This window comes from Lepus europaeus, chromosome 11 (assembly GCF_033115175.1).
Source record: "Lepus europaeus isolate LE1 chromosome 11, mLepTim1.pri, whole genome shotgun sequence".
Lineage (NCBI taxonomy): Eukaryota > Metazoa > Chordata > Mammalia > Lagomorpha > Leporidae > Lepus > Lepus europaeus.
Window position 1 is genome coordinate 564,292 of NC_084837.1, and position 14,811 is coordinate 579,102.

Genomic DNA, 14,811 nt, shown 5'->3' on the forward strand with positions numbered 1-14,811 from the left:
GCCTGGCTGATGGCAGGGGGAAAAGTCCTCCAGCTTGCGTGGGCCGTGGGTTCCAGGGCAAGCCGGGCCACAGCTAGGGGCTCCTTCCATGTCCCATGTCCTCTCACCCCCGGAAAAGGCGGAGTTGTGAGTGAGGGGTGGTGCGGCCCCCGTGACCCCAGCTCCAGGACCCCACGTGTCTCAGCCCACGTGAGCACATGGTGGTGTGAGCCCTAGTGTGGCTGTGATACAGGGGCTTTCCGAGGACAGAGGCGTGTGTGGGCGGCGGGTGGGGCCGGGCTGGGTTCCGAGATGGTCGAGTCCACGACAGCACAGGAGTGGATGTAGAAGGGGAGGCCGAGGTGGAGCACGAGAGTGTGGGCAGGTGCCAGGTGCTGGTCACCCCGGCACCCGGGGCAGGGCAGAGGTGATCGGATCATGGTGGTTGTGGGGAACACGGAGCCGTCTGAAGGCCTGGGCCTGGTCTCGTGTTCACAGCTCCGGCGGCCTGTCTAAGGGATGGAGCCCATTCTCGGCCGAGTGGCCGAGACCTCCCCGTGCGGCCCCCTCCCCTGACCTCTTCCTCAGGGCTCTCAGCCCTTGAGCAAGACCATCCCAGTTCCTCTGCTGCTCTGGGGCGCAGGGGCTGCGAGGACCCCCGTCCCTGACGCCACTGTGGGCGAGGCCTCGCCTGAAGCCGCCCCTGCCGGTTCTGCCTCCCCCACCCGCCTAGCGAGCCCCTGCCCAACGTCCTTGCTGCCCTGGGGTGTGTGAGACCAGGGGAGGGGGAGAGGCTGGAGCGGTGCCTTCCCTGCGATCAGTGTCAGCGTCTAGAATCTTGGAAGCGCTCCACTTGGGAGAGAGTTCCAGAGAAAACAAAGCTGAGATTCCAGCTCGTGTGGGAAAGGCCCGTGTTCCCACAGGCAGGCCCCGGCGGGCTGGCGTGGCCTTTCCCTGCCTGGGGAGCAGTGTGGCCGCTGCAGGAAGCCGGGACAGCCTCCCTTCCAGCAGAGTCCCTGCCCCGCTTGAGGGGGTCCGCGGCGTTCATTGTTCCTGAGGTGCAGACCCTGACACGGGCAAGGGAGGGTTCAGGGAACCAAGCTCCCCCTCTTGGAGCAGCTGGCTGTCTGTCAGCAAGGGGGTCCTGGGTCTGACAGGTTCCTGACGGTCATGCATCAGCCTCCCAGGGCCCCAAGGAGCCCCAGACCAACAGTGGGCACACTGTAGCACCCAGGAAGGCACTGGGTGAGTCCGTGGCCGTGGTGAGCCTCCCTGCCCCAGCCCCAGCCTGTGCCGTGCCGTGCCCGGCTGTGGCCCTGTGGTCCCCAGCCCCAGCCTGCCCTCTGCCGTGCCCGGCTGTGACCCTGTGGTCCCCAGCCCAGCCTGACCCTCCTGTGTCCGGCTGTGGCCCTGTGATCCCCAGCCTGCCCCCTGCCGTGCCCGGCTGTGGCCCTGTGGTCCCCAGCCCAGCCTGCCCCCTGCCGTGCCCGGCTGTGGCCCTGTGGTCCCCAGCCTAGCCTGCCCCCTGCCGTGCCCGGCTGTGGCCCTGTGGTCCCCAGCCCAGCCTGACCCTCCTGTGTCTGGCTGTGGCCCTGTGGTCCCCAGCCTAGCCTGCCCCCTGCCATGCCCGGCTGTGGCCCTGCGGTCCCCAGCCCAGCCTGCCCCCTGCCGTGCCCGGCTGTGGCCCTGTGGTCCCCAGCCCAGCCTGACCCTCCTGTGTCCGGCTGTGGCCCTGTGATCCCCAGCCTGCCCCCTGCCGTGCCCGGCTGTGGCCCTGTGGTCCCCAGCCCAGCCTGCCCCCTGCTGTGCCCGGCTGTGGCCCTGTGGTCCCCAGCCCAGCCTGACCCTCCTGTGTCTGGCTGTGGCCCTGTGGTCCCCAGCCTAGCCTGCCCCCTGCCATGCCCGGCTGTGGCCCTGCGGTCCCCAGCCCAGCCTGCCCCCTGCCGTGCCCGGCTGTGACCCTGTGGTCCCCAGCCCAGCCTGACCCTCCTGTGTCCGGCTGTGGCCCTGTGGTCCCCAGCCCAGCCTGCCCCCTGCCGTGCCCGGCTGTGGCCCTGTGGTCCCCAGCCCAGCCTGCCCCCTGCCGTGCCTGGCTGTGGCCCTGTGGTCCCCAGCCCAGCCTGACCCTCCTGTGTCCGGCTGTGGCCCTGTGATCCCCAGCCTGCCCCCTGCTGTGCCCGGCTGTGGCCCTGTGGTCCCCAGCCCAGCCTGCCCCCTGCCGTGCCCGGCTGTGGCCCTGTGGTCCCCAGCCCAGCCTGACCCTCCTGTGTCTGGCTGTGGCCCTGTGGTCCCCAGCCTAGCCTGCCCCCTGCCATGCCCGGCTGTGGCCCTGCGGTCCCCAGCCCAGCCTGCCCCCTGCCGTGCCCGGCTGTGGCCCCGCGGTCCCCAGCTCAGCCTGCCCCCTGCCGTGCCCGGCTGTGACCCTGTGGTCCCCAGCCCAGCCTGACCCTCCTGTGTCCGGCTGTGGCCCTGTGGTCCCCAGCCCAGCCTGCCCCCTGCCGTGCCTGGCTGTGGCCCTGTGGTCCCCAGCCCAGCCTGACCCTCCTGTGTCTGGCTGTGGCCCTGTGATCCCCAGCCTGCCCCCTGCCGTGCCCGGCTGTGGCCCTGTGGTCCCCAGCCCAGCCTGCCCCCTGCCGTGCCCGGCTGTGGCCCTGTGGTCCCCAGCCCAGCCTGCCCCCTGCCGTGCCCGGCTGTGGCCCTATGGTCCCCAGCCCAGCCTGCCCCCTGCCGTGCCCGGCTGTGGCCCTGCGGTCCCCAGCCCAGCCTGCTCCCTGCTGTGGCCATGGAGGACGGTGGCTCTGGGCTTTGTGCTGAGGCCAGCCGGGTGCCTGCAGGAAAGTAGCGGGGGGCAGCAGCGGGGATGCCCGGAGCCTGTGCTGGCCCCTGCCCTGGGGGACGACATGCCTGTGTCTGTGCGCTTGGGGCATTGCTGACCTTTAACTCCCCGTGTCTGCCTCTTCTGCCAGGGGTCTTTTCAAACATAGACAATCATGGGATATTAAACTTGGACAATAGAGACCACCTAGCCCCATCAGCCCACTATCTATATGACGAGCCCGAGGTCCAGAGTGGGGATGTCTCTTACCCAAGCTCACATGGTGAGTTGCCTCCTTCGACGTCTCTGTACTTGGTAAAGACCCCTCCCCCTGCCAGTGCTGGCCCCAAGGACCCCCTTCCCCAGCCTCCATGTGTCTCCAGGATGGGGTGTGGGCTGGGACTCTGGCCCCTTCCTCAGAGGTGTCTCCCAGGAAGTAGCTCCAGGGGCCTGGTGAGAGGTGTAGGACCCTGCAGGGGGAACCATGATACCCCCCGCCAGGCCGCGGGGACTGTGGCCTGCCCTTGCCTTTCCCCTCAAATGTGAGCCCACCCTTGCTGGTGGTCAGCACAGGAAGCCATCTGCATTGTCTCCCAGTGCCTGGTCTCCCTGAACATGTGCTGTCATGTTCCCTGTTCACAAACCCACCGCCCCCAGCCATGCCACACCCAGTGTGTCTTGACCTCCATCGTCCCAGGCAGGAGAAGGCCAAGGCTCAGGGTCTCGGGCCCTTTCTGGGGCGCCCCAGTGTCCAGCAGCCCACTGTGCTCTCCACAGCTGCACTAAGCTTCACAAAGCCATGGGCTTGTGTGGTCCAACGGCCTGCACACACCATGCACACAGCACAACACACAGGCACACACATTGCAAATGTGCATCCCACCCAGATACACAAGTGTACATGTAGCATAACAGACATGCAGACATGCACTCCACACAGAGACATGAATACACACATGCGGAGTTAATACACATAGCAAACACACACAACATGTGGATACACACACACCTGCATCCCACACAGAGACATGAATACACACATGCGGAGTTAATACACATAGCAAACACACACAACATGTGGATACACACACACCTGCACCCCACACAGAGACATGGATACACACATGCGGAGTTAATACACATAGCAAACACACACAACATGTGGATACACACACACCTGCATTCCACACAGAGACATGGATACACACATGCGGAGTTAATACACATAGCAAACACACACAACATGTGGATACACACACACCTGCATTCCACACAGAGACATGAATACACAGATGCAGAGTTAATACACATAGCAAGCACACACAACATGTGGATACACACACACCTGCATCCCACACAGAGACATGAATACACACATGCGGAGTTAATACACATAGCAAACACACACAACATGTGGATACACACACACCTGCATTCCACACAGAGACATGAATACACAGATGCAGAGTTAATACACATAGCAAGCACACACAACATGTGGATACACACACACCTGCATTCCACACAGAGACATGGAAATGCACCTGTTCACATAGCACAACGCACAGTACACACACAATGCAGCATGTCCATCCCACATGGATACACATGTACACACATGCACATAGCAAAGCAAATCCACATAGCAGAACACAATACACACGACGTATCATGTACACCCACATGGACACATGTGTGCACAATACATGTAACACAGTACACATGCAGACACATGCACCCAGGCACATGCACACATGTACATAGAAAAGTACATACAACACAACATGCAATATGTTAATACACACACAGTATGCACAGTGCAACATGTACACCCCACACAGACACACACATGTAGCAAACACACACACAATTCATACTATGTGCATGCATACACGTACATACATGGTATGCAACATGTGCATCCCCTACACACTTACACCTGTGCACACACGCACATAGCACAACACACATGCCCACAAAATGGCGTATGTATACTACATGCGTTGAAGAGCACAGAGCAGACAATGCACCATGTGCACAGCCGTATGCACACAGGTGGGTGCACACTACGTGTGCGCCTGCACACGTGTACACAGTAACTGCACAAACATGCACATACAGGCACACAGACACAAGCATACTTGGGTGAACACTTGTGCAGACATAAACATACAGCGCATGCACACATGTGTGCACACACATGCTCTTATAGGCATTGCTTCTCTCTGGAGCTTTGATCAGGAACACTGCGTCCCTGGTGTCCAACTTCCCTCCCTGGCCCGTGGCCAGAGGAGCTGACCCTCCGGGTCGAGGCGGCCCGTCACAGGGGCCCTGCCGTCAGCACTGCCTGCCCTGTGAGGCATGGGGTCACGGGCAGCCCAGAGATCACCCTCATTGCCCGCCTCCTGCTGACCTGGGGAAATGAGGCTGGGAGGAGGAGTGAGCGTCCCCACGTCCTGGTGTGGTCCCAGCGGGCAGCAGGCTCAGCTGCCTGGGGTGGGGTGCCCCTTGCCCTGGGCAGTGAGGGAGGCTGCGGCCCCTCCTGGGCCTCTGGTGACCCTCGCTGACACATCTTCCACTCCACCTCTGACTTGTCACAGCGCCGCCTCAGAAAGATGGTCCCAACCAAAGAGACTCAGGCCCTGTGCTCACGTGACAGGGTTTGCAGTGTCCAGCCAGTCGCCCCACCCTCCCCGCTGAGTGACAGGGTTTGTGATGTCCAGCCGGTTGCCCCGCCCTCCCCGCTGAGTGACAGGGTTTGTGATGTCCAGCCGGTTGCCCCGCCCTCCCCACTGAGTGACAGGGTTTGTGATGTCCAGCCGGTTGCCCTGCCCTCCCCACTGAGTGACAGGGTTTGTGATGTCCAGCTGGTCGCCCCGCCCTCCCCGCTGAGTGACAGGGTTTGTGATGTCCAGCCGGTCGCCCCGCCCTCCCTGCTGAGTGACAGGGTTTGTGATGTCCAGCCGGTCGCCCCGCCCTCCCCGCTGAGTGACAGGGTTTGCAGTGTCCAGCAGTTCGCCCCGCCCTCACCCCCCACTGAGTGACAGGGTTTGTGATGTCCAGCCGGTCGCCCCGCCCTCACCCCCCACTGAGTGACAGGGTTTGTGATGTCCAGCCGGTCGCCCCGCCCTCCCCGCTGAGTGACAGGGTTTGTGATGTCCGTCCAGCCGGTCGCCCCGCCCTCCCCGCTGAGTGACAGGGTTTGCAGTGTCCAGCAGTTCGCCCCGCCCTCACCCCCCACTGAGTGACAGGGTTTGCAGTGTCCAGCCGGTCGCCCCGCCCTCCCCACTGAGTGACAGGGTTTGCAGTGTCCAGCCGGTCGCCCTGCCCTCCCCGCTGAGTGACAGGGTTTGTGATGTCCAGCCAGTCGCCCCGCCCTCCCCACTGAGTGACAGGGTTTGCAGTGTCCAGCCAGTTGCCCCGCCCTCACCCCCCACTGAGTGACAGGGTTTGCAGTGTCCAGTCTGTATCCGTGTCCTTCCCTCTCCAGGCCCCCTCTGTTTCCCCTCCTGGTTTTGAACTCTGGGGTTTTGGTTTTGCTTTATTTTGCCTTTTTCTGTTTTTCTGTTTTTTTTTCTTTTTGTTTTTTGTAGGTTTCAGAGAAATTATGTTGAATCCAATAAGCCTTCCTGGACATCCCAAGCCTCTTAACCATGGCGTCCATGCTGGTGATGTCAGTGTTTATTTCAGCAAAGGCCGCCATGGCTTTTAGACTCCTTTTAAGCCTCCTTGTCCTGATGTCACCTTGGGGGGCCAGGCCCTGCTCTCTTTGGATCTGGGGATGCTAAGTAGAGACTGCATGAGCACCAGTGCCCACGCCCCTGCCTGGGAGACGGGCATCCCAGGCAGCACGCAGGGCCACGCCTCGGTCGCCGCTGCGCTCCCCGTCTCGAGCCAATAAAGAGAAGTAAAACCCTGGGCACCGGGAGCCGTCTTTTACGCACACTAGCCGCCCCCTCGCTTTGCAAACACAGTCCAACTCCGCGAAAAAGCCTGCCGACGTCCAGCCCGGCCCCGTCCTCACTTCCCTGCGGCTGGGACGCATGGGGTCTCCCTGGCCCGCCCGGGACACCCTGCTGCCCGCTCAGTGACCTCGGCGCCCTGCAGCCTCCACGGGGAAGCGTCACGGAGAGCACGGAGCAGAGGTGGAGACGGCACGGTCAGAGGCAGCCGGGCCATGCGTGGCCCCAGCTCAGGGCTCAGAGGCAGGCGTGGAGACGGTCGTTCTGTAGGCAAGTGTGTGTGCATGTGCGTGTGTGTGCACGCTTGGAGCAGGGTGTGCTTATGGGCACACGTGCACCTGCTTCCTCTTCTCTCTGGAGTGGCTTGCTGAGGGTGTGGTTCGAACGCTCCCTGGAAAGACTCGGCCCCAGATCTGCTGCCCTTCCCGGCTTCGGCTGCAGAGGCCTTGCCATGAACTGGCCACAGCCCACCAGGACCACGAGGGACCCAGGGAGCTGGGTCTCCTGCTGGCCATGGCCCGGGAAAGGCCGTCCCTGCGCCCACTCCCTCGTGACTCTGAGAACCCTCGGAGCCGGTGCAGTCGCCGTTTCAAGGTCAAGATGGACTGAAGGGGAAGTCGTAGTGTGGCCACCTCCAGTCCGCGCCGTGGCGCTGACGGAAGCAGCCCCTGCCTCTGGGCCACCTCTGTTTCTTTTGTTGGGCTCGCTCGTGCCCCGCCACAGCCAGCTTACCCCACAGGGAAGTCGGGCCCTTGTTTTCAACTGGTCCTGCTGGGGAGATGACAGGGCCGGTTCTCACTGGCTCCACTGGGAGAGGCGGCTGTGCAGGGCCCTGAATGCCCCCCACTCGCAGGCATGTGCTGTGTGAGCTCCAGCACGGACCAGCCCCCGTGGGCCCCCGGGAGCTCAGCACTGGCCATCCCGTTGGCTCCCACAGGTGCTGTTGGGACAAAGTGGTGGAGGTTTTGGCCCAAGCCGGTTTAGGTGGAGTCGTTCACTGGTGGGGAGGACCCTGGGCCTGTGCTGGGTCTCCCAGGAGTGAGGGTCTCGGGGCAGTGGCCGCCTCCTGGTCCTGCCCGTGGGAGCCCAGCCAGCTCCTCAGGTTCCTCCTGGGCGTCAGACGCAGCCCTGGCCTTGTCACTGCCCGTTAGCTCCTGGGTCCCAGCACCCCAGTGTCCTCACAGGGCTGCCCAGCCCCGCCTGCCCCCAGGGGCTTCTCCACCGCTGGGTCCCGGGTCCCGGGCCTCACGGCTGCGGATCGTACCTCATTTCCAGCCTTCCCGGCTCCACCCCCTCCCTCGTGCTCGACGTGGGCGTGTTTCCACAGGGACACGCAGGAGTGCCCGTGTATAGTTTCTTAATAAACACTTTATTTTCTAATGACGTGACTGGACGAGGCCTCTTATTTGGAGAATTTGTGTTAAAGGCATAGACGTCCCAGGCCACGCCGTTTCCCTGTCTCACAGCTGCTCTCACAGAGACGACCAGAGGCTGTGCTGTCTGCATGGCCTCCCACAGGCTGCTCTGCTGGCTGCTCCCGCTGGGCCCCCACGTAGGGGGCGGTCATAGGTGAGTGCTTCCCCGTCTTTCTGGGAGGGGTTAGAGCCTTGGTGGTCACAGCACAGGAGGCGGAGGTGAGGGGCAGCCCTGGCTCCTGCAGGGGCTGCTGGGGTCACGATGCTGCTGGTGGCTGGGCTGTTTCTTGTCAGGGTGCCACAGCTTGTGGTGACTTCTCGGGAGCTGATGTGCGAGGGGGGGGGGCGTCTCGGGGCTGGGGGTCCTTCATCTTTGTGCACCAGGAAGCCAGGGGTTCTCCCTGGGAGAGGGCAGTTTTGTACCTTCCTGTGGGCTTGGGCAGGTGCTGTGCCCAGAGGACAATGGGCTGTGGCTCACAGGTGACCAGCGAACATACACAGAACACACACAGGCAGACACACACACAGACATATTCAGACACACACACACACATAGATAGGCGTTCTCAGGCACACTGACACACACATACTCAGACACACACAGTCCTATTCAGACACACACACTCAGACACACACAGATACGCAGACACACTCACACACACTCAGGCACACACATACATGTGCACATGTGTGCACCATGCTCAGGTGGACCAGAGTCTGTGGCTGCCGGGGGTGAGGGCAGAGGAGCTCTGGACCCTGCTGATGGGATGAGCTGAGGGTCTGCTGTGGCCAGGTGGGGTGGGGGCTCTGGCCCACCCACTGCCTTCCTATAGGGGAGGCTCGTGCAGCATGTGGGGTGCAGTGGGAATAGGCTGGGGGGCAGCTGGGAGGGGCCTCCGCCCCTCTCTTGGCCTCTTCTGGCCCAGTGGCTCTGGTGTCTTGGGAAGCACAGATGGGACAGGTGAAGAAGCAATGCACCCCCTCGTGTGGGGTCCCACAGGGACCTGCCTGGGCAGGGGTGTCCAGCTAGGCCTTCCTCTGTGCTCAGTGGCTCCAGGGAGTCAGGCAGAACACTGGTGCCGGGGCTGGGGCCGGTCTGGGTACCAGGAGGACTGCGAGTTCACGGTGGAGCTTTCGTGTTTTCTTCCGGAGAGGTTTGGGCTCTGTTGTGTTAGATGCATAGCACCTGCTGTGCATGGGAGAGCCAGTGACCGTCTCCAGGCCCCAAGAAGCGGGGGGGTCAGCACGGCCGCCGCTGAGAGGGTGCTCTTAGGGGTGGCAGGCGGCGAGGGAGTACTGGTGTGGGGGCGAGGCAGTCTGCCAGCTCTTGTTAGGCGGCTTCTGTTTGCCTCTGAACAGTGGCAAAGTCTCGTGCTGCAGCGAGGTGGCCCAGGCAGAGGGCCTGAGACAGGGCTGTGGCCCCGCTGCCCATGGCAGAGGCTGGGGAGGACCCAGCTGAGGCTGGGCGGCGAAGCCTCCTCTCCAGTCTGTAGCTCCGGTTTGAGAGCCTGGTGATTGCCCACAGGAGGGCTCAGGGCAGACCTGGAGCTTGGATCCACCCCTGGAAGGACGCTGCTCGCACTGTCTGACGCCCAGGGCTCGGGGCACTGGGCAGACCGGCGGCTCCCTGACCTCCTGGGTCCAAGTACTTCTCAGCCTCAGTGCACCTTTGGGTCCTGGTTGGAGGATCTCGGGAGTCTCACGGCTGACACAGTCCACCCCCTGCCCACCTGCCCAGCAGCTCTAGGCCTCTACTCTGGGGGGTAGTTGAAGGTTCTGAGGCTCAGCCACACCCTTACTGCAGCCTGGCTTCTGTGGATGTGCCCTGGAGAGGCCCCACACCTTCCGCTGGCGTCCACGGCCTGATCCGTGGACTGACTGCTGAGCTTCCAGGACAGGCTCCCCTGGAGGAGCATCGTGGGTGACCGTGTCCTGTGCGGGAGGCCACGGCTCTGGGCCAGGGATGAGCTCCCCTGAGGAGCATCGTGGGTGACCGTGTCCTGTGCGGAGGCCACGGCTCTGGGCCAGGGATGAGCTCCCCTGGAGGAGCATTGTGGATGACCGTGTCCTGTGCGGAGGCCACCGCTCTGGGCCAGGAACATTCTACCCACAAATTAACTGTGGCTCTGAAAATTTGGTAGCTCACCTCCCTGCATTCACTGCTCCAACCGCGGGGCCTGGGCTGACCTCAGCAGGCCGTGGCCTCTCTGCTGCCCCCAAGCAGCCTGATTCTGCTCCTGGACACCTTCAGTCGCGGGGGCTCTGTGGTTACCACTCTCGGGGTCTTTAGGAGCCACCTGAGGAGACCCACGGCCTCCCTGGGAGGAATACCCCGTGGTCTTCTTCCTGCTCTTGGTCCAGCCCTGCGACCCCGGTGCCCACAGCCTGGCTGCTCTCACATCCAAGGTCAGTCACCTGGCTTCCACAGTGAGATTCCCAGGCTGAGAGCCGCAGCAAGGGAGCTAGTGTCCGACACCCCCCTTCCCCACCACCTGACCTTTCTTTACCTCGGGGGCAGCTCGGCCTCGAGACCCTCACACAACAAAGACCAGGGGCTGAGCAGCTTCTGTCAGCAGCAAGAGGCTGGCCTCTGCTGTCTGTCCCTGCCCAGCGTGGGGCAGCCACATCCTCCAGCCCACCTGCACAGCCTCTGCTGTGACAGGGACACCCCAGGCTGGCCCCAACACCCTCAGTTCAAGCCCAGGTGTGAGTGGTGAGCCCAGGCTTGTGACAGGGAGATGGCTGGGAGGGGTGGATGCTGCAGGGAAAGCCGGCAGGTGGGGCGCCTCTGGCCCCCCGAGAACCCTGGGGAGCTGTTGGTGTCTGAGTCGGGGGTGGCAAGATGGGCCTGGTGAGCTGGACCGTGCTGCCCACTGCTCGGCGCCGCTCACCTTGGCGGCTGGGGGCACCCGCTGTCCTAGGTGCAATTGGGCCATTTCTGACTCGGGATTCAGAGGCTTCGTGGTCTCAGCCCTCCCCCCTCCCCCACCAGGGCTCCAGCTCCTGAGCTGGCCTGGGAGATTCCCACGGGGCCGAGGGGTCTAAGACGGCCTTGCTGTAGGCCCTTCTGCTTGGCCGGTTTCCTATCAGGAGGCACACAGGTGCCTCCATCTTCCTCCACTCTACCTCCAGGGGATGTGGGAGCTGGGCCTGGGGTTGGGGTGGTGAGGACAGGAGAGGCGGGACTGCTGTGCTCCTGTGCAAGAGGGGAGGAGGCTGTGGCCATGGGCCTTGGGGACATGGGGGTTGCTGGACGTTGTGTGAGTGGGGAGGCAGGAAGGGCGGTTATAGCTCCCAGAGTGGCCACTCACGGAGGGCTCTGGGGGGGCTGTCGTTAGCTGCCCTGAGGAGCTGGCCGCTGGAGTCTCTCGAGGTTGCATGCCCCTCCCCCTCTGCTCCAGGGCCTCCAGGAGGTTGGTGAGGCTGACTGTGGGGGGCGCCACGGACACCAGGCGGGAAGCAGAGCTGTGCCGAGGGCTCGGAGCCATGCTCACTTCACCCTTGCCCAAGGGGGGTGATGACGTCGGAGCTCGGGGTCAGCGCCCCTGCTGTGCTCTGGGAAGCACACGGGGAGGCTACCCAGGGCCTGCCGCCCAGGGCCATGGCTCCACCAGCGTCTGAGGGTCACTCGGAAAACACCACTGAGCCCAGCCTGTGACAGCGGTGACGCCAGCTTGTGCCTGTGGCTGTCTTCTCTGTGGCTTTGTGATGAGACTTGGCTGCACCTGTGAGGACCTCCCCATTTCCTTAGAGAGGCGGGGCGAGGGGCTGGCCCGGGGGAGGGGGATGTGACGTTACGGCTGTCAGGTGTGGCTGTCAGATGCTTCCTCATGGGGTTCTTACACGAGGCCCCCTGTTCTGTGTGGCACCCACGAGAGTGGCTGTGTGATGTCCTCTACCCTCAGGCTGGTGCCAGCCTGGACCCAAGTATCCTGATGTCCGCCCCAGTGGACTTCTCGGGAGGAGGTGTGGGGCTGCGAGGGCGGCCAGTGCCCTTTGGGGGAGGGGTCAGTGCAGTGTGACCTGTGTCACAGCCAGGCTCTGGATGCTGCACCTCCAGTCTCAGTGCCATTGGACAAGCGGCCTCCGTGGCCAGGGCTGGAGAAGCCCCGAGGTCTGTGTCCGTGGGCCAGCTGTCCATGCCCCTCCCAGAGCGTCCATCCGGCACGCTGTCCAGGAGAAGGACCGCCCCACGGCAGGCGGAGGCGTGCGTCACCGTCTAACTCAGAGAGACGTGGGCGGTGCAGGCCCGAGGGCCGTGCGGCCTCAGCTCCTGGGCTCTCATTGCAGAGGAAGCCACGTCCAGCGCCGGCCACGAGCACGCGTCTGTTCTTGGCCACGGTCCGCAGGCGGCAGGGGAGGCGCCGTACTCAGAGGACGTGTGTCCTGGGGGCATCTGGATTCCGAGTCCGTGTCCCGGTGGCTTGTGGGTCTGTTCCCTCCTCATGGTGGTCGACCTGGCATTTCTTGCCACAGTCACGGCGATGGTGTGGTGGCCCTGATGCCAAGAAGGCTGCATGCGTGCGAGGGTGCCTTGGCCATCCGACGGCCTCACTGGGTCAGCGGCAGGTCCACCCTCTGTGCACAGCTGCTCTTGCGCCATGGCAGTCTCTCAAAGCGGCAGAAGCTCCCAGCCCACTGGCTCTGGAGGACATGGCCCGGCCAGCCGGCTCCCGCAGGCTTGGATGCTGATGGCTGTCGGAGTCGGGAGGGGTCTGGGTGCCGTGGCAGGGGCCTTGTGAGGAGCAGCCTGCAGGTGCTTGGGCTTCAGCAGGACACGGCCGCCCCGGGCTCACGCAGGAAGCAGGACCAGATCCCAGTCTTGGCAGAGTGGCTCAGGTGAGTTCCCTGTTCGCCTCTGAGCAGCTGGAAGGGACCCACTGGACAGGTGCCCCGCGTCCTGTCCCCCAAGCTACCACTGCCCCCACGCGGGGTGCCTCTCGGCTCTCGGGTCACCTGTCTGGTAGAGCAGGTGCGGCGAGGGGCATGGCCGCCCCCAAGGGTGTGGGGAGGAGGCGGTGCCTGGGCAAGGTTTTCTGACTTTGAAGCCGTGGAGGCAGCTCCGCCTGACAGACAGTCTGAAATGTCAGAGAAATGTTAAGGTGGAGGGGTCCTCCCTGGGGAGCTGCCTGCTGGCTGGGGCGGGGGCAGGGACACGGCAGGCTCCTTCACAGAAAGATTCTGGCTCGGTTTTGTGATATTTAAGAAAAAAGAGCGCTCTGAATTATTTATAGCGCAGAAAACAGCAGTGGCTGTGGAGAGGGGCTTCTCTGGTGGGTGGCCCGGGTCTGACCGCTCCTTGAGCTGTCCCTGCCGTCACCATCGCCGATGTCCGCGCAGTCGGGGCTGGGGAGGCAGTGCCTGGCGTGGCTGTGGCACAGACACGGCTCCCTCTTATGGCTTCCATTACATTCTCAGCGCCCCAGCGGGGGCCTCCTCCCACAGGGCCCGGCTCCCAGGTGGGCGGAGCGTCTTGTGGGCAGAGCTCTGCCCTCTGGGGGTCCGTGTCCGGGGCCTGGGTGGTGGTTCTACTCTCCTGGGTACTGTGCGCTCCCAAGCCCCACAGTGTTGGCGAGGGGCTGCTCTGCCTGTGAGTGACGCACAGAAAGGAGTGAGGGGCTGTGGGTCCTGGCCCCTGGGGATGACGCGGGATAGGAGCATGGGGTCCTCTAGCGGTGGGGTGTGTGAGGGGCGGGCGGCACGGTGCCAGGACCAGGACGGCCGTGCGTTGCTAAGCCCTGCAGCTGGTGCACAGAAGCTCTTGCTGTTCTCCCAGGCCCCCTTTCCCCACCTGAGTGGCCTGGAGCTCGGCCCCCAGCTCTTCTCCTGCGGGGACCCATAGGGTGGGGGTCTGGCCAGGGCACGGCTGCCCTGAGACCTGGGCCACAGAAGCTGGGCTGTCTCTGTACACAGGCTCCACTCCGTTCAGCTATGGGTGGGTAGGTGACCCTGGGTCTGGTCCCAGGAGCCCCTAGCTGACCTGGGCGAGCGTCCTTATCCTGCCTCTGAGGGACCCCCAGTGGCCAAGGGTCCCCGCCTGCATTCTGGGGCCCCCTCTCCTGGGAAAGCTGAGGCACAGCCAGCTATGACGCCACGTCGGGCAGGGTCTCCATGCAGAGGCCCCCCGCTTCCCAGGCTACACCAGCTAAGGCCCTGCTTGGCCCTGCCACCAGGGCTGTGCGGCCACAGCAGGAGCAGGGCTGCCAAGCTGTGGTGGCAGCAGGAGACTGAGTGGAAGGGAGGGAAGGGGGCCAGGATCACCCCGCCTGGACTGGTAGGAGAGCGTGCGGAACCCGGGGTTCCAGCTGGGAAGGCAGGGGTCTCTAGGTGTGTGCCCCCAGCACACGCACTCACGCGTCCTGGGTGGGGACACTGCTCCTGCCCCCCGGCTTGGGCCGCCCTTCCTTCCTCTGTCCTCAGCAGGGCCCACCTGAGGCCCCCACACCTCGCAGCCCCCTGGGCTCCGCTCTGAGCTCCACCCTCTCTGAGGGTGTTTCCACCTGGGGTGACCTTGTCCCTGGGGTGTGCGTGGAGGCGGTTTGAGTAATTACTGCTGGAGGCGGGTGCTCCTGTCACCCCCCAAACAAGCAGTTCTCCAGCCCAAATGTCACCTGGTGGGTGGGCTGAGGCCTTGGGCAAC

At 63.7% G+C, this 14,811-nt stretch overlaps 1 protein-coding gene across 4 annotated transcripts in view; it reads left to right on the forward strand.

Moving 5' to 3' along the window:
* The window catches only part of NTRK3 (neurotrophic receptor tyrosine kinase 3), a 262,599-nt gene that overhangs the window by 199,641 nt on the left and 48,147 nt on the right, over positions 1 to 14,811 (forward strand). The window contains exons 13-14 of one of the 4 annotated variants that reach the window (XM_062204533.1): positions 2,946 to 3,077; positions 6,388 to 6,706. The exons of the other annotated variants lie outside the window; for them this stretch is intronic. Coding sequence (XP_062060517.1) covers positions 2,946 to 3,077; positions 6,388 to 6,506 — 251 coding nt within the window. The 3' untranslated portion in view covers positions 6,507 to 6,706. Of the gene's footprint in view, positions 1 to 2,945; positions 3,078 to 6,387; positions 6,707 to 14,811 lie in introns of those variants that run through there. 4 annotated transcript variants of the gene reach the window in all.